Source organism: Emys orbicularis, chromosome 2, assembly GCF_028017835.1.
Source record: "Emys orbicularis isolate rEmyOrb1 chromosome 2, rEmyOrb1.hap1, whole genome shotgun sequence".
NCBI lineage: Eukaryota > Metazoa > Chordata > Testudines > Emydidae > Emys > Emys orbicularis.
Window position 1 is genome coordinate 16,574,552 of NC_088684.1, and position 24,026 is coordinate 16,598,577.

Genomic DNA, 24,026 nt, shown 5'->3' on the forward strand with positions numbered 1-24,026 from the left:
TTTCTGATATAGACAAATGGATTTATAGTACTCTCCCACTATGTCAGATTCATCTGCTGACAGGCAATCTTGCCATCTTGGAAATATGTCCAGGGTAGTGATAAAGACTTGGGTTACTTCCCAGGCTTATTCCAGAGCTCTTAACAATAGTGATTAGTAACCAGCAGTTACAGGCTGGATGGACAAGCCAGTTGGAGGAAAATAAGAACCCTCTGAACCTTCATCCTAAACTCTAACCAAGCTATTTAAGTTCAAAAACATTCCATTAACTTTTTTTTATCCATTATTTTTCATATTTTTTTCTGTGTTTCCAGAAGTAGATGTGACAAAATTCCAGGAGAAAGGTTGTTCTCGGGGTATCTTCACAGCCTGACCGTACACAGCAGGTAACTGAAATCTGGCAAGAAAACCTGTTCTTGTGAGATTTTTCCGATACGTCTTTCTAACAATTTGGGGCTGGAGAAGTATCTAAACCATGAATTGTTACTGATCACTCTTGTGCCTGCATCCATTAGAGATGGGGAAAAAAAACCTACTGGGCATTGGAGGCTCCAAAACAATACCTGGCACCCATGCAAAACCTGCCAACATCTTGGAGGGTAGCTTCCATTTTCAGCCCATACTCAGGGAAAACTGCTATTGACCTTCAATGGGAGTAAGGACAGAGAAAGGACTTCCGAATTTAGGACGAGTGGAGAAGATCCAAACTAGGTCCTTTCTGCCAACTCATGCTCTTCCTGGAGCCTATCAAAAGCTCTTCCACCTTTCTCTGCTGCTCTTCTGATGCCCTGAGAGCATCCTGGTTTCCTAGGCTCCCTAAACATTATTATTTTGTCACAAGAACTCTCCTACAGAATGCTCTATTGCTGCAATGTAATGTAGTACATTAGCTTCCAAATTCCTAAAGGATTCATCCATGTGACTAGCATACATTGCTGCAGCCCTGTGTTGAAACAGTTAGATCCATGTGTAGAACTCGGCAAATCCCAGAATCACATAGGGAATCCTACATACTTTCTTGTAGTTCGGTCTTTTTTCAAATCTACCAACAACATTCATTTCAAAAATAGAACAAAGTGCACAAGAATGTCCAGCAGGGGATAATTCTGGCCTTGAAGAAGTTTTTCTAGATCTAATTTCTGTGAATTTATCATTGCAATTTGGACCATATTATTGAAAAATGTTTAATTTGTTCTGCTTCAGTTCAGTGATGGGGAATCTATAACCGTTATGGCCCATCTACTTTATCATCCTGGTCAAAGGCCAAAAGTAGGAATTGCAGAAATATACTCTTTTTTTTCCAGCCAGTTAATTTTTTTCCAATCCAAGGGCAGGCTGAGACTGGGCTCAGTTCAAGTCTTGAGCAAAGTGTTCAGGGTGGTTCTTAGATTAGCATGACTGGCTCATCTGTCTTGACTCTTCATTACCACTAAGATTGGCCACTGAATCCAAAAGCCCGCTCCCCTGCCCAACCAAACACAACCCCTCTGAACTTTAAGGAAGTTTGGAAAATGTGCCCAGCCTGGCTGGAGCCTCTAAATACATAGATAAATAAAAATAAATCTCTATAACAGATTGAACAGGAACCTTAAATCTCAACACAGCTAAATGTTGGGAAAGTTTAGATCAGGGGGTCCTGTTCTAGATCTGAACCTTGTGTAAATGTTATTTTGACTGTTGTCACAACTCACTTTCACATGCTGGCCTTTCTCCTCTTACTCGTGTTCCAGGCACCTCCTCTCCATTCTCAAAGATGCACCAACAGCTTTCCTGATCCTGGTCACACTGGAGTGGTGAGAAGTTCCCATTGTCCCCTTCACACTGAGGGATGTACCCTTTGCCAATTTCTCGTAAGCTAACTTTGGACTTCAGCATACTACAGAAACCAGGACCTTTAAAGACAAGGAGATTGATTACAAGGGAAAGAAGAGCAGAAAGGGAGAAACTCTGAGCACCTACAGAAATGAACTTCAGTATTGTACAGTAATTGTCCAAAACACTACATCTTACCATAATGGTACTTTAAATTTGGGGCTATTACTGAAGGAAACAGAGAGATTATAATGGACAAATTGTCGTGAGACCATAGTTAAGTTTGTATCAGTATAGTTATACATGGGACTTTACTATCTCTACAAAATGCTGCCGTTTTGAACCATTAATATGCAAGCTATCTGAATCTTCATAAAGGTGATCTTGTATAAATACAATACTGATTATACTGATATGTTTTCATATTTAAAACAATTTTGCTTCAACTGTGCTTGAGCACTTTCTGTGTTCACTTTCCATGAGTATTCCAGTGAATAAGCTTTACTAGTAAAATTGGAGGGGGGACAGACAGTTTTCCCATGCCATGAAAATTTTCAAGATTAAAAAAAATATTCCCATCCTGAACTGGTACAAAAAATTGAAATCTCAAAATGTTTTGCAAAACAATCATCAAACTTTTTTGGGTCATGTCAGTAAAAATGTTTCATTTATAAAATTTCAAAGTGTTACATTTTGATTTTGACCTTTTTATATATTTAACTTATTCCTTTTTTTTTTTTTTTATCCTTATTTTAGTATGAAGAGGCTTGGAAGGATTAGTCTGTTTATTAGTAAATATCAGTAAACATCAATTTCACCTTACACACACAAATCATCATCATCATCATCAAAATTTACAGATAGGCAAAGTGAAAAAAATGCTGCTTGAGAACCTATTAGAGTTTGATTTAAGGATATTTACTTTGTACATTTTGACATAGGATGCTGACAATTTATGTTTTTATGGAGCTTTAACTTTTTGAATCTCAAAATCTACTGTTATTAAATAATTATTGTCTGCCCTCTCTTGCCTCACTCTCTCTCTCTCTCACACACACACCATAATTTCAAGCAACTATGAAAATTTTGATTGATTAAAAATTTGGTCAAAGATAGACATTGATATTATCTATCAAAATTATACAAAAAATAAAAATCAAATTCTGTCAAGCCTAACTGTAAATTAATTAAAATGTTCAAACAAAAAGTCATTTTGAACCAAAAAAATAAATTTCTCATTTTGAAAATGTTGAAACAGAATGTTTCATCAATTTCAAATGTTTGTTCCCCAGATGTATTTGTTTATTTATTTTGAACCTGGAGATCCATCAAAACCGACTCTTTCCTGTGAACTGTTTTCATTTTGATAAATTGGCATTTTCTAACAAAAATCTTTCATTAGAAGATTCCCAACTAGCTCTATTTATTAACACTAATACACACAAAAAATCTAATTTTAAGCGCCCAACCCTGCCAACACTTATGAACACGTAACTATACGCTCATGAATAGTTCCAATGAACTCAATCCCAGCTTGGGGCAAAGTGTTCAGCCTGGTTCTTACTCAATGGGACTGAGCTTGTATGTAAAATTACATAGATGTAAGATCTTGCAGAACTGGGAACTAAGCTTGTACTCTTGCATATGTAAATTGTATATATTCACAATCCACTGATAATGAACAGTCTGAAAGCAGAAATTGTTCGCCAACAATTTCAGTGAAAAGACTAAATTCAAGGGTTTTGCAATCTTTTTTGTGGACAATTTGCAAACATAAAAAAAGCAAAATTTGTTAAATAAATTATTTGTAATGATTTATTCAGCCAGTAGTAAGACGTATTGAAGGCATCTTGCAATTTTTTAAATAAACAAACTAAATGTATTTTAATGTGCTGAAAGCCCTAAATGGCACAGGCAAAAGGGACTGATTCACACCTATCTTTTAAAAAGATAAAAGGTTCCCAGATGTCCAGACAGGCCTGTTCCTATTCCACTGAGCTGCTAGGTACAATTCTGGGTTGTCATAGCAACTGTGGAATCTCACTGGAGCCGGGCCACAGACTGCCATGTAAATAGATGATATTTTATACCTGCTGTGATTTTGTATATATGCTATTTTATAGCCTTTGGAGGAGGATATTTTAAAGTTCAATGGTACTCAGAGACTTCCTCATAATTTATACCTCAGCATGAACCATGGGACTGTAAAATCCAGGAACCAGACCTCCAGCTGATGGAAATCAGTGAAGCTCAACTGAAGCCAACTTACAACCATTGAGTACATAAGATTAAGGAGGCTGACTTGATCAAGGGGACACTGCAAGTCAGTGGCAGGCCCAGGAACAGAACCAAGCCTCTCGACTCCCAATTGTGTAATAGAGAACCTGTCAGACTGAGGCAATAAATGGTTGAGTTTCAAAATGGTTTAGCCAGCAAGTTGGTGAATACCAGTACTTACAGAGGGGGCTGCCATCTGAATCCTTGCTGCTGTGTTGAACTACGGTTCCTGACGTGGGATCCACACACCAAGCACCTGTATCTGATTTCTGTAGCACAGTATATTCTCCAGTCTAAGATGGACCAATTAAAAGTCACTGTAGGGTGATGTACTTTACACAGGGCTGTTGCTAATGCGCAATGTGCACTAGAACCCACATTTCAAAAGCCTTCGTCATAGAATCATAGAAATGTAGGGCTGGAAGGGACCTCAAGAGGTCATCAAGTCCAGCCCTCTGCACCGAGGCAGGACCAAGTAAACCTAGACCATCCCTGACAGGTGATTGTGCAACCTGTTCTTAAAAACCTCCAATGATGGGGATTCCACAATCTCCCTTGGAAGCCTGTTCTATACCCTTAGGGCACGTCTTCGCTACCCGCCGGATCGGCAGGTAGAGATCGATCTATCGGGGATCGATTTATCGCGTCTAGTGTAGATGCGATAAAATTGATCCCCGATCGCTCTGCCGTTGACTCCGGAACTCCACCACAGCGAGAGGTGGAAGCGGAGTCAACGGGGGAGTGGCAGCGGTCGACTCGCCGCCGTCCTCACAGCCAGATAAGTCAACCTAAAATACGCAACTTCAGCTACGCTATTCGCGTAGCTGAAGTTGCGTATCTTAGGTCGACCCCCCCCCCCCCGTAGTGTAGACCTGGCCCTAGAGTTAGAAAGTTTTTCTTAATATCTAACCTATCTTCATTGCTGCAGATTAAACTAATTATTTCTTGACCTACCATCAGTGGACATGGAAAACAATTGATCATCAACTTCTTTATAAAAGCCCTTAACATATTTGAAGACTTTTATCAGGTCTTTACTCAACACAAACCATGGCCAGCTTTCCTCATAAGTCAGGTTTTCTAAACCTTGTATCATTTTTGATGCTCTCCTCTGGACTCTCTCCAAGTTGTCACATCTTTCTTAAAGTGTGGCACCCATAATTGGACACAATACTTCAGGTGAAGCCTCACCAGCATCAAGTAGAATGCTACAATTACCTCTTGAGTCTTATGTCTTAGTCCCTTGGGGAGCAATGGGGTGGGGTGTAAATTTCCCAGGTTACTGGGTGAGATCTCGAGCCAGTTCTGTGTTGTATCAATGGAAAGGAACCCTTAGATATTGAAGGGTTACACTTGCTAGGGGTAACTCAGTATGTGCCTTTCTGATTGTGTTCCTATATGCTTGGGCTATCCTTTTGTAATCTTCGTTAGCAATTCATCCATGTTTCCACTTTAAAAGCTTCTGATGGAGCCGTATTGGCCTCCTATTATTCTTAATGTTTTTCCTTTGCATCAGGATAGATTGCAGTTGTGGCTTTAATATTGTCTCCCTGAGAAACTGCCCGCTTTCCTGAAATCCTTTATGCCTTACATTTTCTTCCAATGGGACCTTACAATTAAAAACATCTTCCAGTTTCATGTAAGAAAGCAGTGACAAGATGAACCACAAAAATCAAATAAAAGCTGCTCTTAAGTCCACAACCTTGATCCAGCAGAGAGAACTGGGCCCTGCGAGAAACAACACTTACCTTTACAAAGAATTCATATGGAAATCCTATAAAAACCTGGGTTTAAAATTACATTTTATCCTTTGTCCCCTTCTTCAAAGCCCCATGTGGATCATTGTCATATAACTAGAAAGCACTGTGGAGCCTGTCCTGGGGCCGGGCGGAACTGATTTCTGTCTCTGAGGCCCAAATCTTCCCCTCCATTGGAAGAAATCATTGGAAAGTTCCTCTTAAAATTCAGTTAACTGAATAGTGTCATTTAGGCACATTTCTTCATTGGGGCCAGAGCAGAGCCACATTGTCCAGGGAAAGCTTCATCAGGAATGGCACCTCAGGAGAGACCGTCACCTCCCCAGCTCCCTGTGTGGAGGGTGAGCACATTAAACCATCCTTTAAGCAGGGTGATGTCTACTCTCCTTTGGGCACAGACCCTGCTCAGCATCCTACCTCTATGCCTCCACCTGAAGGGTGACGTGAACCCCCAGGGGTGCATGGTGGAAGCTCCTCAGCACAGGAACTGCAATTGCCTGTGACCTTGCCAAGGCATTAAACATGGTGGGGAAGGCTCAGTTTGCTCCTTCCCTGCCCATCCCCCAGTTATACTCATTTACCTCAAGACAGGAGGGGATGAACAGGTCTGCAGCAGTAGCGCTGAGCTTTGATCCACTCTGTTTCCAGCTGGAAATTAACGCATTGGCTCGAGATCGCTGACATGATGTCTGGCCTTTGAGAGAGAAAACGTATGGCTGAATGAAGGAAATAAATCTGATCTCCTCATGCCTTGCTGAATAAGACAACATCTGACTAGAGTGACCATATGTCCTATTTTGGCCGGGACAGTCCCTTTTTAAAGTTCTGCCCTTCCCGACTGTTTTGTCAAAAGTGGGCATTTGTCCCATTTGTTCTTGCCAAGAGCAAATAGGACAAATGCCACTTTTGTCAAAAAGTGAGGTGTGGAGGAACATGTGGTGGGTGAGCAGCAATGCCAGCCCCATGCGAGGGGGAGGGGGAGGCAGGGCCCGGGCGAGCAGCGACCCCAGCCTCGCGCAGACACACAAAAGAACATAAACTGTTGAGCAATAGTCAACATGGTTTCTGTAAAGGGAAATCATGTTTTACTAATCTATTAGAGTTCTTCGAAGGGGTCAACAAACATGTGGACAAAGCATACTTAGATTTCCAGAAAGCCTTTGACAAGGTCCCTCACCAAAGGCTCTTACGTAAATTATGTTGTAATGGGATAAGAGGGAAGATTCTTTCATGGATTGAGAACTGGTTAAAAGAAAGGGAATAAATGGTAAAATTTCAGAATGGAGAGGGGTAACTAGTGGTGTTCCCCAAGGGTCAGTCCTAGGACCAATCCTATTCAACTTATTCATAAATTATCTGGAGAAAGGGGTAAACAGTGAGGTGGCAAAGTTTGCAGATGATACTAAACTACTCAAGATAGTTAAGACCAAAGCAGACTGTGAAGAACTTCAAAAAGATCTCACAAAACTAAGTGATTGGGCAACAAAATGGCAAATGAAATTTAATGTGGATAAATGTAAAGTAATGCACATTGGAAAAAATAACCCTAACTATACATACAATATGATGGGGGCTAATTTAGCTACAACTAATCAGGAAAGAGATCTTGGAGTCATGGTGGATAGTCTGCTGAAGACATCCATGCAGTGTACAGTGGCAGTCAAAAAAGCAAACAGGATGTTAGGAATCATTAAAAAAGGGATCGAGAATAAGTCGGAGAATATCTTATTGCCCTTATATAAATCCATGGTACGCCCACATCTTGAATATTGCATACAGATGTAGTCGCTTCATCTCAAAAAATATATACTGGCATTAGAAAAGGTTCAGAGAAGGGCAACTAAAATGATTAGGGATTTGGAACGGGTCCCATATGAGGAGGGATTAAAGAGGCTAGGACTTTTCAGCTGGGAAAAGAGGAGACTAAGGGGGGGGATATGACAGAGGTATATAAAATCATGAGTGGTGTGGAGAAAGTGAATAAGGGAAAGTTATTTACTTGTTCCCATAATATAAGAACTAGGGACCACCAAATGAAATCAATGGGCAGCAGGTTTAAAACAAATAAAAGGAAGTTCTTCTTCAAACAGCGCACAGTCAACTTGTGGAACTCCTTGCCTGAGGAGGTTGTGAAGGCTAGAACTATAACAGGGTTTAAAAGAGAACTAGATAAATTCATGGAGGTTAAGTCCATTAATGGCTATTAGCCAGGATGGGTAAGGAATGGTGTCCCTAGCCTCTGTTTGTCAGAGGGTGGAGATGGAGGGCAGGAGAGAGATCACTTGATCATTACCTGTTAGGTTCACTCCCTCTGTGCTTGCGAGTGGGGAATATTGCCTCTCAGAGGCACCCAGGGGTGGGGTGTAAATTTCCCAAACTGGGTGAGGGCTCGAGCCAGTTCTGTGTTGTATCAATGGAAAGGAACCCTTAGATATTGAAGGGTTACACTTGCTAGGGGTAACTCAGTATGTGCCTTTCTGATTTTGTTCCTATATGCTTGGGCTATCCTTTTGTAATCTTCGTTAGCAATTCATCCATGTTTCCACTTTAAAAGCTTCTGATGGAGCCGTATTGGCCTCCTATTATTCTTCCTGTTTTTCCTCTGCATCAGGGTAGTTTGCAGTTGTGGCTTTAATATTGTCTCCCTGAGAAACTGCCCGCTTTCCTGAAATCCTTTATCCCTTATATTTTCTTCCAATGGGACCTTACAATTAAAAACATCTTCCAGTTTCATGTAAGAAAGCAGTGACAAGATGAACCACAAAAATCAAATAAAAGCTGCTCTTAAGCCCACAAGCTTGATCCAGCAGAAAGAACTGGGCCCTGCGAGAAACAACACTTACCTTTACAAAGAATTCATATGGAAATCCTATAAAAACCTGGGTTTAAAATTACATTTTATCCTTTGTCCTCACTCCCCTGCTGCTGGAGCTCCGGCGGTGCTTTAAAGGGCCCGGGGTTCCCCGCAGTGGCCGGAGTCCCGGGCCCTTTAAATCACCGCCAGAGCCCTGCTGCCGCTACCCCCCAGTGGCAGACTCAAGACCGGCTGCCAGAGCCCTGGGGCTCCAGCAGCCAGGCTCTGGCGGTGATTTAAAGGGCCCGGAGCTCCGCAGCAGCCAGAACCCCAGGCCCTTTAATTTGCCCCTGAGCCCCGGGGCGCCCAGCCGCCTCTGCAGCTGGTGGCTCTGGGGTGATTTAAAGGCTCTGGGGCTCCCAGCCACAGCCAGAGTCCCAGGGCCTTTAAATCTTAAAAGGCCCTGCCTCTTCCGGTTGAGGCCACACCTCTTCAGGTTTAGGCCACGCCCCCACTCAGGACTCCAGCATATGGGTAAATCCTTTAAGTTACTTTCACCCCTGCGTATACTCAAAAAACTTATGCCTCATCCATTTGAGTTACAACCCCCATTCAGCGAAGCACTTAAGCACATGATTACCTTTAAATATGTGACAAGTCCCACTGAAGTCAGGGACCTATTCACATGCTTAAAATTAAACACATGCTTAAATGCTTTGCTACATCAGGGCCAAGAATTGCTATTTGATGTTAGCAGTAGAGGGCCTCTGAAGCTCAGCAGAGCATTCCAACTCGATGCAATAGAGGGCAGAAGTGCACATACATTCTAGCCCAGTTAATCACACTGTAGATTCAATGTTGGGGGAATGAAGCAGAAGACTTCCTCGAAAAAACCACGTCCATTCCTAAATTCTATCAAGCAAAAGGGTAAATGTAGAAGTCAAATATTGCAGATTTTTAAAAAGGGCTTCAGAAGAGATCCTGGCAATTACAGGCTGGTGAGCCTAACTTCAGTACTGGGCAAATGTGTAGAAACTATAGCAAACAACAGAATTATCAGACACAGATAACCATGATTTGTTGGGGAAGAGTCAATTCGACTTTTGTTAAGGGAAGTCATGCCTCATCAATCTATTAGAATTCTTTGAGGGAGTCAACAAACATATGGATGAAGGGTGATCCAGTCAATACGTGGTCTTGGATTTTCAGAAAGTCTTTGACAAGATCCCTCACCAAAGGCTCTTAAGGAAACTACGTAGCTAAGGGGTAAGAAGGAAGTTCATCTCAAGTATCACTGATGGCTGAAAGATAGGAAACAAAAGGTAGGAATAAATGGCCAGTTTCACAATGGAGAGAGGTGAATAGTGGGATTCCCCAAGAATCTGTACTAGGACTTGTGCTGTTCAGCATACTAATTAATGATCTGGAAAAGGGGGTGAACAGAGAAGCAGCAAAGTTTGCAGGTGATCCAAAATTATTCAGGACAGTTAAGTCCAAAGGAGACTGCGAGGAGTTACAGAAGGAACTCACAAAACTGGCTGACTGGGCAACAAAATGGCAGATGAAATTCAACAGTGATAAGTTTAAAGTAATGCACATTGGAAAAAATAATCCCAACTATACATATACATAGATGGGTTCTAAATCAGCTGTTACCACCCAAGCAAGCGATCTTGGAGTCACCGAGGATAGTTCTCTGAAACCATCTACTCAGCGCAGCAGTGGTCAAAAAGGCTAACAGGATTTTAGGAACCATTAGGAAAGGGATAGAAAATAAAACAGAAAATATCATAATGCTACTATGTAGATCCATGGGGCGCACAATACTTGGAATACTGTGTCCAGTTCTGGTCACCCATCTCAAACAGGAAATAGTGGAACTGAAAAAGGTTCAGAGAAGAGCAACAAGGATGATCGAGGGTATGGAACAGCTTCCATATGAAGAGACACTAAAAAGAGTAGGGCTGTTCAGCTTAGAAAGAGGGGATATGATGGAGGTCTATAAAATCATGAACCGTGTGGAAAACAAGTGGATAGAGAAGTGTTATTGATCCTTTCTCACAATACAAAAACCAGCGGTCACCCAATGACATGAATAGGCAGCAGGTTTAATACAAACAAGAGGAAGTACTTTTTCACACAACTACCCTGTGGAACTCATTGTTATGAACTAGGAACCCAATATGGCTGTTCTTATATTCTAAATAGCCTGCCAAATAGTTGAGACAGACACACAGAGTTCATCTAGCTACAAAACAAAACTTCTTTCTTCCCTTTGCTTTCTTTTGTGAAGGTTTTAAGAAAAACAACCTTCTGTTATGCTATCTGCGATTTACTAAAAATCTCAATCAAAACTAAAATATATACCTGTATCAGCTAAGAATAGGGAAAATTGTAGGACGAAAAGGTTAACTTACATTTTGGGAACTGTGCTGAGCGTATGATCAGAGAATCTGTAATGTAGCCTCCCCTTTCATCCACACACCAGCAGTGACCTAGGCAAGAAATAATAGCAGCCCTACATTAGAAAAATGTATGTCCCTTTCCTATGTTGTTATTATCACATGCTGATCTGAACAGCAGGAGGATTGTTGTTGTTGTTGTTGGCTGGGATACTGAACACAGTCCATATGGCAGCATAATCGTGAAAACAATATAATGGCTCGTTCCACAATCCAGATCAGTGAAGAGGAAGCTGGGTGAATTTTTTGGATGAATAGTTTATTCACCCAAAAAAAAAAAAAATACAATTTTGGGTCCACCAAAATTATTTGTGAATTTGGGACAAATTCAGTTAACAGTTTCGTTCAAAAACAGAGAAATATTTGTTATAAAAAAGTTGAAACATTTGGCTTTTTTAAATGAAATGTTTTGATTTTTTGCTTAGAAACATTGTGTTTCTAAATTTAGCTAGATTATTTTTAAAAGGATAAAAAAGAAACAGAATTAAACAAAACCAAACCTAAAAAAAATAATTTGGGGTTGAACAAAATGTTTCTTTGCACCGAATTTTTTTTTTCTTTCAGTTTTTCATTTTGGCAAGAAAAACCAAAAATTTTCCAATTTCTGCATCAGGGTTCTGGTTTGTACTTTAGCTGACGATACAGGGTATTTCTTATTTTATACGATCTGGCACATTTTGTGAAGAGTAAACTCACATGATCAGTGCATGAACACATTGGGCTCAGTTTACCTAGACTGATAACCCACAAGACTTTACTGGAATCGCTTGAAATATTATAGGGTAATAAGTCTGATTAAAATTTGGCTGATGGTCTGTAATGTTTACAAGAACATTAATTTTAAAAATAACAAGTTCAGAATATTATTTCGGTTGTTGCTGTATGAACATGTAACACTAGGTCTGGCCAAGCTGCAGTCAACAATGGGCCCAATGTCAGGGGGAAAGGGGACTTTAAGCCCAACTAGAGCTGAGCGGCATCTGAGCCATTCCCTGCCATAATTTAGATTAGCCTAGAGACTGCTCTAAATTACTTCAGGTAAAACAGACCTCAAAGGGCTACTTCATTGCCTTCCCACATCTGGCCCCCGGGAATGCTCCCTACACCTGGAAGAGTGTGGGTGACAAAGCCCGGTATGCCAGCTTTATGTTACCCAGGGATTCCTCACAACGGAAAGCCAGAGGGGCAGAATTTGGCCAAGTATCTTCATGGTGCAGCCATAGTCTTTCTCCTAGCAATACAGATATATATTTAAAATAACGTTTGGCGAATATATTTTTGGTTAAGAAATAACTTGTGATGTTATTTCTTCTAATTTTGTTACATTATATGTCAGTCTGACCTGCCTTTACTCATCTCAACTCAACAAGAAGCAGCGAGTATTTTACAAGTGATGCCTCACCAGTACTCTCATAGCATTGGACTGGTTCCCAGTTCCCCAGGCCATCACACTGGGGAATGTAAGGATGAAATCCCAGGAGCGTAGCTTGTCCAGCAGAACCTTTTGAAGTAAAGTGACTCCGCCAGTAGAAATGCAAGGCTATAAAAAAAATAAACAAACCAGGATATTCTTTAAAAATGCACATATACAACATCCTACTCTATTCCCTTTATTTAGAAGGGGAAATACTACAAATACACTGGGAAATTTAATGAATGGGAAATGTTCAGGTTCTAATGTCGCCCACTGTGCTACATAAGAAAAAGGGTCAAACTCAGCCCTGATGTAAGCAGTTGAAACTTCATTAACTCTGATGGATTTACATCCACTTTCAGTAAGGCTGACTTTGGCCTATAGAGCTCTGGTATATACAGATAATGTTTTGGGCTAGTTTATGCATTACTCCCCTTTAAGCAAAGGCCCTGTTCTCCAAAGGTTTAATTTCAATCAATTTTACCAACTTCTACTCCTCCCAACCTACTTGATTGTGCTGCCAGTCGGACTGCATAGTCACTTCCTGCCAATAGCTTTTCAGAGAATGCGATCCCTGATTGAAAGGTCTCAGCAAAATGAAGAAGATCGTTGTCCGTTAGTCGAAGTCCTTTTGCCATTAAAAAGCTCTGTCCCAAAGGAATATGGGAGCCATTCGAAGCTAGGATGAGTTGTTCTGCTTCATCAATGAACTGCATAGCTTCCTTCTTTACACTTCCACATGCACCAGGGCCTGTATGTACAGCAAAGGGTTGTTTTAATAACTTTTATTTAATTAATAAAGATTCACACATTTATATTCAAGAGTCTCTTATTTAACATTAAACATTTAACATTAACGACTTAGATATTGGCATAGAAAGTACGCATATTAAGTTTGCGGATGATACCAAACTGGGAGGGATTGCAACTGCTTTGGAGGACAGGGTCATAATTCAAAATGATCTGGACAAATTGGAGAAATGGTCTGAGTTAAACAGGATGAAGTTTAACAAAGACAAATGCAAAGTGCTCCACTTAGGAAGAAAAAATCAGTTTCACACATACAGAATGGGAAGAGACTGTCTAGGAAGGAGTACGGCAGAAAGGGATCTAGGGGTTATAGTGGACCACAAGCTAAATATGAGTCAACAGTGTGATGCTGTTGCAAAAAAAGCAAACATGATTCTGGGATGTATTAACAGGTGTGTTGTGAGCAAGACACGAGAAGTCATTCTTCCGCTCTACTCTGCTCTGGTTAGGCCTCAGCTGGAGTATTGTGTCCAGTTCTGGGCACCGCATTTCAAGAAAGATGTGGAGAAATTGGAAAGGGTCCAGAGAAGAGCAACAAGAATGATTAAAGGTCTTGAGAACATGACCTATGAAGGAAGGCTGAAAGAATTGGGTTTGTTTAGTTTGGAAAAGAGAAGACTGAGAGGGGACATGATAGCAGTTTTCAGGTATCTAAAAGAGTGTCATAAGGAGGAGGGAGAAAACTTGTTCACCTTAGCCTCTGAGGATAGAACAAGAAGCAATGGGCTTAAACTGCAGCAAGGGAGGTCTAGGTTGGACATTAGGAAAAAGTTCCTAACTGTCAGGGTGGTTAAACACTGGAATAAATTGCCTAGGGAGGTTGTGGAATCTCCATCTCTGGAGATATTTAAGAGTAGGTTAGATAAATGTCTATCAGGGATGGTCTAGACAGTATTTGGTCCTGCCATGCGGGCAGGGGACTGGACTCGATGACCTCTCGAGGTCCCTTCCAGTCCTAGAATCTATGAAAAAACATTTCTTGGTTCTTTCTATATTTATTTTGGTTTGCATCAGTTAAAAGAAAAACCCTCTCTGTACGTACACACACACACACACACACACACACACACACACACACACAAATAAGTGATCAGTAAGAGTTGTTATTATTCTTTATTTGTATTACAGCATGACCCAGAATGTGCCTGGCTCCATGTAAACAGGCAGAAAGGCTCAGTCCCTGCCTTGAGTCAGTTAAGACAAAGGTTGGGAGAAAGGATGCAACATACAAGCAAAGTGTCCAGGGTGATGATTGGCATATGGCCTGTCATTTGCATTTTTTATGCTTTGTCTTTTACTCATTTCTTGTAGCCAGGCATACTGTGAACAGGCTCCATGCAAGCTTCTCTGCAAATATATATCTGTGTTAATCTAATATCTCCCTTCTTCCAGTCCTGCCCCCCGAACCGATAGTTAAGCTTTCGTGTGCTCTTTCCCCCACTGGAAGTTTTCCACCCTTTGTCCTTTCTGCCACCCACTTGAGGAACTAAGATGGCGATTCTAGTTCCCAGGGCCATCTCACAGCTCATCTATCCATGTGGTGCAGTGCAGAACCCCACTGCTTTGGTAGCAACATGATATACAGGTGAGCATAGTCCCTACCTGCAGCCTCATTGATAAGCTCCTTCTCCTCACCCACAGTGCTTCCCACCCGCTGGTGGGCCCTGATACCAGTCAGCTCTGGGTTCTTGGGGAACCAGGGTACAGTATCCAGCCTGACTCATGAAAGACAGCCCCCGCCCCCCCAGCCTCTGCTTAAACCAAAACCCATCAGAGGAAAAAACTTGCAGAGAGCAGTGAAGGGCGTTGGGAGACACACCTAGACCCCTCCTGACAAGGGTGACAAGATTAAGACATCTCCATTAGCATACAGAATGGAGAGCAGAGACAACTCCCCTAGCCTCATCTGCATGAAAGATGGGACAGGAAGACATCTCAATTTACATACAGAATGGAGAACAGAGAACCACACTGAACTCTGGGACCAGAAAAAGCAGGGAAGCACTGCATCATGGGAATCTCTGCTCCAGATGCTAATGAACCTATGTCTGCACACACCCAGCTCAGCAATTATCAGACCAATTCTAGTAATGAATCCTTAATTGATATCCAAATACTGAAGCAGCCTAGTTGCATTGTGAGCTCCCTGGAAGAAAACACCACCCATGGCCAAGAGTGATCAGCTCGTATTGTCTAGCCTAAAGAAAACCCTTGAGTCATCAGCTTACCTATAAACAAATCTATTGTTCTCCCTTGAACAATTGTATTTTCTCTACAAAAATCCCTACTCACCCTCTAGTCAGGGTGCTGATGCTTAGATCCAAACTATGCATCAGTTCCACTGGGACTCCATATTCTCCTGACTGATCGTGCTGGGGACTCTGCCTGTCTCCTGCCCTCAGGACCCTCAGCTACCACTAGGGTGACCAGATGTCCTGATTTTATAGGGACAGTCCTGATATTTGGGGCTTTTTCTTATATAGGCTCCTATTACCCCCCACCCCCGTCCCGATTTTTCACACTCGCTGTCTGGTCACCCTAGCTACCACCATCATCACCTGGGAACCCTGACCAGTTCAAGCTTCAGGGAGCGGTGAGACCCCCTTCTCTCTCTCTCTCTCTCTCTCTCTCTCTCTCTCTCTTCGTTTTCCTGTCTACCTTAGGTGTTAACCTTTAATCATGTATGTTATGTTGGTTTAGCCCTCTTTGTGTAGTTATCACTATTATTCAATACATAACTTTTATGGTTAAGTTGGTTGCTTCTCTCTCTCTTGCTTTTGTGTTTTTAGCTTCCCCCATTCACTCTACAGCAATGCTTCTTTTACCTAAGCTAAAGATCCCTGCAGCTCCCAAAATACTGTGGGGTTTGCTCATCAAGTAGGTTACTGCCAGTACAATTGTGATGTGAGAGTGGGGATAGGGACGTGCTGAATCTGGGATGCATAAGGGTAACAGCTTGAAAGTGCTGCTTGACCCTGTCCATGGAGCCCAGGGGCATATAAGGAGAGGCAGCTTGAAAGTGCTGCTTCATCCAGCCCAGTGAGTCCAGAGACATATAAGGGGTCACCTTGACAGTGCTGATTGACCCGGTCCACTCAGACTTGCTCTGTGTGTGTGTGTGTGTGTGTCTGTGTCTGTGTGTCTGTCTGTGTGTGTGTGTCTGTGTCTGTCTGTCTCCCACCTGGATGCAGAGAGACTGGGATGTGCTGGGCTGAGGGAGGCCAGGCCTGAGGTCAGAGAGTTTCCTGTGCTGTGTTCAACTCTCAATAAACCCTTCTGTTTCATGCTGGCTGAGAGTCACTCCGGTCTAGAGAACAGTTGCATCAACCCCTTCGGGGGTGGAGGCCCCGGGGGTCCAGAGCGAGTGGACTCCCCGAGGGGGCCCACGGCGAGAGACAGACGTGCTAAGGCTCCGAGAGGTGCGGCTCCAGGAGGTGGAGGGGCCTGACCCCAAGAGAGAGTGGACCCCCGAGAAGGGCTGTCTCACTAAAAGGGGCACCCCCCACGGACCGCACGGGGCCAAGAGTGGGCACGATCTGTGAGTCCGTGACAACGTGGTGTCAGAAGTGGGATCCAGTTCTGGGGCTGGAGTAACCCAGCCCTAGGGAACCTAGGTCCCGCAGGATAGCTCCATCGGGAGGGGACTTGCAGAAGGGAGAAGTAGAGCTCCATATGAACACACAAGTGACACAAGCAGTACATTGATAGAATTACAGAACTCCCCCTCCCCCCCAGAAGAGTAACCTGAATAAATGAGCATACCCCAAAGTAATGGTCAAATCTGGTAACAGCCCCGCTGATCAGTTCTTCCCCCTCCCTCCCAGCACCTCACGCCCACCACGATAAGCTGTTGAGCGGTGTGCAGGGGGGAAGGGGGCGGAGCGAGGGCAGGGGGTGCTCGGAGGAGGGGGCAGAATGGGGCAGGAAAAAACGGGGCGGGGGCAGGGCAGGGGCAGGAAGAGGTGGGGTAGGGCCCGGGCGGGAAAAGGCAGGGCGGGGCCTTGGGGGAAGGGGTATTGTGGGGGCAGGGCCTGGTGCGGAGCAGGGATCAAGCACCCCACTGGGAAATGATGAAGTCAGCACCTGTGAGGTGGGATTTTCAAAAGCATTCAGCGCTGACCTTACTCTTCTCCAACTGACTTCCAGGGGAGTTTTGCCACTGAGTTGATGGGAGCAGGGTTAGGCTACCGCTGTGTGCTTTTGAAAATCCAATCCATCTATCTAGGTACTTACATGGTCCTCGTCGCTGCAGCATCTGACTATACCATGCTAACTACAGCCCTAAATCAGGAATGCATTTAAGCATGTGTTTGACTTTAATCACATGCTTAAGTCCCATTGACCTCAAAAGGACTTAAACATTGGTTAAGTGCTTTCCTAAAGAGGTTTGCTTTTCTGAATCAGGCTGATGGCAAGAAAACACTGAGTAATAAGAATAGCAAGGAAAATTCCTCTTACCTTACTTTATAGTGCTTCTATTTTATCCTTAACATAATGCTTGTATGATAAGTTCATGTAACAAATTACTTTCATAACTTGTATTTATTACCTCCATAAGTCCCAAACCCATCTCTACTTGCTCAATCCCTTCTCATTATCTGTGTTTTGATTGTGTTCAAATTCCAAAAATGGTATCCATACATTACAAAATCTACTTGACCCTGGTATAAGGCTGTCTGTCATTTTTTCCACAGAAAGGATTTTCTCTATTTTATTTCTCCATGTTATGTTCACGGCATACACACAGAGTTAGAAACAAAACATAAATACTCTTCCGGAAAGGCTGCAATTTAACACTACTTCATTTCTTAGAATCCAGAAATCTAACACACAACAATCAATGGGGGGGGGAGAGAGAGAGAGAGAGAGAGAAAGAGAGAGAGAGAGAGAGAGAGTGGCTGCTATCTAAGGCAGAATGGCACAACTCAATCCATCTTGGACCCAACTGCGTCTTTTGCAGACTGACTGCAGAAAACCCAGATCTCATCCTTGCCTACAGAGTTCCCTAGCCTGCAAGCAGAAGCAGGAAACCCCTTGAAACTTAAAGTGATAGCTTGTCATTTGAACAGTTTTCAATACACCACACACCATGCTACTAAAGTTGGGGCAATCTATTCTTTTCCAAAAGACAGCTGTTTGCTAGCAGTAACTGTGGAATCAATGGGTCCTTCCCTGAGTCAATAACTTTCTACTTCATAGTTCTCTAAATGAATTTTTCTTACTGGAGTAAATAAAGAACCAGAAACTCTGTCATGTTACTTACATGCTGGGATCTTGTTCGCCTCGGCCTTAGTTCCTTGCAGTTCTTCTCCCTTGCTGTCAACACACCAACAACTGCGCAGTTCAAAGTGGCCTAAAAGGGCACTGAAATCAGCGTAGGACCCTGGGTAATGGGTGAGCTGACCATGCAGAAGCTGCCAGAATGTATATGGATCCAATAAAACGTTCTCTGACACAACTGTCACGTTGCCCTCCAGCACTCCAGGGGGAAGAGCATCAAAAGAAGAATACTTGGCCAATGCTGGGAAGATATTCTGGTGGCCAGCCACATACAAGCCTTTAATAAAGGCTGCAAAGCCTTGGGAAGATGATTCTTTATATTCAAGTAGTATTTTCAACAAGTCAACAACAGGCAGAGTATTGCCTTCATTATTCTGGGTGATCCACCTTTGGTACCATTCAAAAGCTTGCTCAGGGGGGCCATCGCACTGCACCTGTCTCCAGTTACCGTCGGTGCTGCACTGTGGAATGTAAACACTGGACAGCTGAGACAGCGCACGTGGGTCTGACAACAGTAGCTGCACCGTCTTCAGAAAAACCTGAGCAGCAGTTACTTGGCAAGCACTTGGACCTAGGGAAAGGAAAATATGCATTCAATAATCTCAGGAATGCACCGTAGGTATGTGATGCAAGCTGACCTGAACTTGGTTACTTTGCAAAAACATTTAGAGAAATTGCTTATTGTTACTATTGATTGTATGCCTATTTTGGGGGCAATTATTATTATTTGTCCCATTATTAAAAGAGGACCAAATCCTGAGGTTTTTACCCAGGGCCAAATTTTCAAAGGCATTTAGGCACCTAAAGATACAGGTGGGCACCAAATGGAATTTTCAAAATCACCTAAGCAGGTGAGGTGCCTACCTGCATCTTTAGGTACCTAAATACCTTTGAAAATCTGCCCTCCATCCTTATTCAGATAAACTCCCACTGGAGTAAAAACCAAGCCCCATAGATACCATTGGGAATACTTGTGTAGCAAAGTACTACGGAACGTGTTCACCCCAATCTAAAAGGAAATTTCAACTCCAGGCCTCACTTCTCCCACCTAACTACATTTTACAGCCATTTATAGGACATACCTTCAGCCCTCAAACAAAGCACAGATGTCAGTTTGTCTCCTTTGGAGGCCACAACTGCCAACGTCAGGGCTAAATCTCATTTTGTTAACACTTGCTAGTGGCTCGATAAAAAGAGCAAAACGTAGTAGCACGTCTCTTTGAGTCCAGCAGACCATTATGAACCTAAAACACCAGTGTTTTGTGCTCTCCCCTGGCTATGGTACCTGTTTGCTTCAGACTGTGGGCCAAACAGGTTATAGACTGCAATCAATGAATCCCTAAATGCTGCAGGACATAGCTATTGAGATCTCTCTCTCTCCATTTGGACCATCATGGCAGTGACAATTTGCTGGCTGCTTTGCTATTGTTTTCTGGTGCTGAACTCTCCAAAAAGTGCAGCAGGTTATTCTCAATGGGGGCCTGGGCCTCTGGGACCAGCTTCCTCTGCCTGTCTGTCATTGTTCGAGCCCACTGAGCTTGAGGTGTCAATATAAGATCTCTTTTTTTAGCCAAGGCACTTCACTCTGCCATTATATCATATTAATAGAAGAGTGGAGGGGGGCTGTTATTACATTTTACAGGCTTATGCCCAGTGTCATACTTAGGCACTAGAACATCTAATCATCAGCTTAATTTACGATGAAAATCACTATATAAGAGACAGTAGCATTTATAACATTTGACACTCAATTTTCTGAACTGACTGTGGGACCCACATTAGGTGTTTTGGCCTTTGTCCCCTTTAGCGGCTGGTGCACACACGAAGTTAATGCGTTTCCTACAGCTAGCAGTTGAGGGACACAGTCCTGTAGCTCAAGTAATAGACGCTCATAGGTTTAGCTCAGAATGTCCTGGGTTCAGCCCAAGGAGGGTCAATGGCAGTTGCATGGATTATTTTGTCCCATAAGAAAAGCAGCTTTCCACTCTATCGAAAGACAGGCTATTCTAGAGGCAGTGAGCAGAGCATGATGTGCCAATTGCATGCACTCACTGGCTTTCATGGTCACTAGCTATACCATTCACAGTAGCCACAAGGACATCAGCAGGAACAGAACTCAGAGACATGCTCATTAACAAGGATAGAGCTCACATCCTTCTGCTCTGATGTGCAGGCCCTACACCCACTTGTGCTAAGGGGGACTCTTCCTTATCTCTAGGACTATTTGAGGGTATATTCTCTGTGATCCCCCAACCATTAGAGGGCTACATGAACAAATGCTGGACCACTTCTGATTCTTTCCAGCAGAGGGCAGTGGTGCTCTCACATACTAGCCCATATATTTCCAATATCGAATAAGAGGAGAAGTAGCATGAACAGCAGCACAATCCCTACTAAAAAAATAAACACTAATCCCTAGACTTACACTGCATGGCCTCCCCAGCTTTTCTTGTTGTTCCTGGAATAGCTCTGCCTTCCAAATCAACGCAGATGCAATTAGTTCCATGGCACTGGACCGGTAGGAAACCACCTTCCGTTGTACAAGAGGGAACAAACAGATCAGACCCTGCAGGTTGGCTTTGTTTCAAGCTTTGCAGACTTTCCCTTTGCTTCTCACATGCAGTGGGACACCTTGGACGTTTGCCTAGCGCTCTTGAGCCTGGGACTTCCTTACCTCGCGAGTCCACACACCAGCACGTGGCTTCATAGCACTGAACTTCCTCATACCTCCCCTCCTTGGTGCACGTCGGAACAAACAAATCCGTGGGCTGCTGAGTGCAATCTTTGGACTTTAAAGCTATTTTCACCACCTCACCTAAATCTTCAGCGATGTTTTCAGGGACAGAAATAACATGTTGTAAAAAGACAAAAAACTCTGGAAGTTCCAGAAGAGAAGCAAGAAATTCCACCCCATTCTGATTGTCCTGTAAACTAACTGTGCGGCCAAAGCTGTCCACAAGAGGTTGACTCACATTGAAGCTCTCCTTTGATGTTTCCAGTGACAACCCCTCGGGTCGTTCTGCAAAGCCTCCTCCGTTGTCCATTCCTGTCACGCCTCCCTGCTGGAAAAACTGGCCAATGCTGAATTTCCCTCTAGTGCCGAGCGCTCCCGTAAAGTTCAACTGGATCAGGTTCTTCAAGAACTTTCCTCCAAACAGGTTTTCTTGGAAGCGCTTTGGGTTGGTGGTGAACCGAAGGGCGACTCGAGCTAATTGTCTTGATGGAAACATCCCTCTGACAGCGTCACTGAGGATGGATTCTAGTGCGAACAGCTGGCTGGCATCCTGCTTTGCTGTGATAGGAGATAGCAATCCAGAGTCCACAAACAACTCCTTGAAGGAAGGAGGGCAAGAGCTCGAAAACCTGGCTATAGTCTCTGACGTCACATCTGGGATGTCGAACAAACTGTGCTGACTGAAGTGCCCAACAGGTCCATATAAAAGCCTCGATAGAGCCTGGTGTCTCTCTGAGGCACATGCTCGTTCTTCACCTGGACACAGGAAAACAAGGAGACAAATATTTTGGAATTGGTGACATAGTATGTGCTGTCACATGGGGGGAGGGGGAATAACCCCCTAGCAGATGATTCCATTAACCAAGCTTCTCAGAGGCTGGTGGGAATGGGAGGGGTTTGGGGTGGGTCTATATAAACCATACCCAGCTCATCCCGGGTGGGGGAGGGGGGAAGAGGAGGAGAGGCAGCATCCAAGAACACAGAGAGGTGAAGGAGGGCTAAAGGAAAAACAGCCCCAGAAAGGGGCATGAAGAGAGGCCTTTTCTTAAGGGAAAAGGGAATGAGTTTGGGGAGAGTTGGGCACCGGCTGGGAACAGCCTCCCTAGGAAACTGTGGACTTGCCTGAGAGGCTAAGTGAAATAATGGGGAAATGTGACTAAAGACTTTGGGTGTAGATGATTATAAACTAAATACTGACACACCTGTTTTATAAGTAATCCTTCTCCCCCCAATCCCAACCCCTTTCTGTGGTGGTCAGGTCACCAGGAATGGCTTGGTGACATCCAGAGCTGTAGGATTTGGGGCTTAGCTGGAGGGCCAAGTCACAGTAGTGATTGTTTACTGAACTCCTTGGGGCTGGTGAGAACCCACCGTCTCACAAAAATCCTAGAACCCACAGTCATCATTGTTCGTGTTCGTGGCAGCCTCTGCTGAGGCCACACAGAGACTAAACTACCCTTTCATCTCTAGTGCCCAACGCAGGTTTGATGCACACGGGTGAGGTAGCTTGCACGGATCCTATTGTACCTGCTTTGTGGATAAACATTTCAGTCTTTTAGGCTATCAATCCAGCAACTTGTCCGAGTTTCTCTGGTCTATGTCCCCATGCAAGACCCTCATTTTGAACTTTGAACCCTTACTCCTGTTCTTGTTTTTTCATTTGTTGTCCCCCAGGTCATGTGACCCTCGCCTCACCTGAGGGGGTGGGCCTTTAGCTCTGGTGGGATCCACCCACCACCTCCTAGGATTCCAGTAAGCCAGCCCCTTGATGGAGGAGCTATACTTGCTGTCCCCTTCTGGTTCCTTCGTTTGCACCCTCTAGCCTGCACTCCCGTTCCTGCTTTTGGATTCTCTCCCTTAATTAGTTGATCCATGTCCTTTTGTAGCTCTCCCCTTCCTTATTTTTAGTGGAGGGGTGGCTATTTGTGTTTCTTTTGGGTGAGATTCTTCGAGGGATCAAATAGGCCAGCACTTTTGACCCACACAAATTCACATCCCCAAAAATGTCAATAAGAAACAAATACATGCTTCTAAAATGTTCTCCCCTCCCCTCCTTCAAGCAAATCACACCAGTGTGTAAAGAGAAGACAGTTTGCTTGACAAAGCACTCCTGTAATATCTGAACGAGGTAGATTAAAAAAATGTGATGACTGTATTGCATGTAGCTGCTAGACCAGTCTCCCTAAGAATATATCCTTGTGAAAATTCCTTTTCAGTGGTTCATCGGCAGAACCTCCAAATTCTCTGCTTAGATTTCCTGAATTTGCCAAAAAAAAATCTGCATCCCTGAGTTTCAAGCAGCCTCAAGTTATGTCACAAAAACCCATCAGAAGGTCTCAGAGGAGCAGTCAGAGAGAAAATAACCAGCCCTGCCAGATGCAGAGGCCTCCCAGAGGCTCTTCTGCAATATCCTTGCTCATCAGCCTTGAAGGCGTGCAAAGAGTTTCATTTTACAGTAAGCTCATCTTTACCTAAAGCTTATAGTGACTCTGGATCATGAGTGACACCCAGAATTGATTGTTTCTTTGTCTACATGGCATAACTATGTCTAGTAGACAGAAAAACTAATTTTGCCGAAGGCTGCCTGCGTTAAGCCTTTGTAGCCCCAACCCTCCAGCACGAACCTGAATATTTAGGCATTACTCTCCAGAATGAAGGGTTTTAAACAAATCCTTCCCTGCCCCCA

The 24,026-nt window shown here is 43.4% G+C and overlaps 1 protein-coding gene across 1 annotated transcript in view; it reads right to left on the reverse strand.

Annotated features, from left to right (window-relative positions):
* The window catches only part of TG (thyroglobulin), a 203,498-nt gene that overhangs the window by 164,268 nt on the left and 15,204 nt on the right, over positions 1-24,026 (reverse strand). The window contains exons 9-16 of the mRNA XM_065397852.1: positions 21,032-22,096; positions 18,590-19,177; positions 13,025-13,267; positions 12,505-12,642; positions 11,058-11,135; positions 6,428-6,540; positions 4,271-4,382; positions 1,692-1,892 (exon numbers count right to left, since the gene is read on the reverse strand). Coding sequence (XP_065253924.1) covers positions 1,692-1,892; positions 4,271-4,382; positions 6,428-6,540; positions 11,058-11,135; positions 12,505-12,642; positions 13,025-13,267; positions 18,590-19,177; positions 21,032-22,096 — 2,538 coding nt within the window. The remainder of the gene's footprint in view (positions 1-1,691; positions 1,893-4,270; positions 4,383-6,427; positions 6,541-11,057; positions 11,136-12,504; positions 12,643-13,024; positions 13,268-18,589; positions 19,178-21,031; positions 22,097-24,026) is intronic.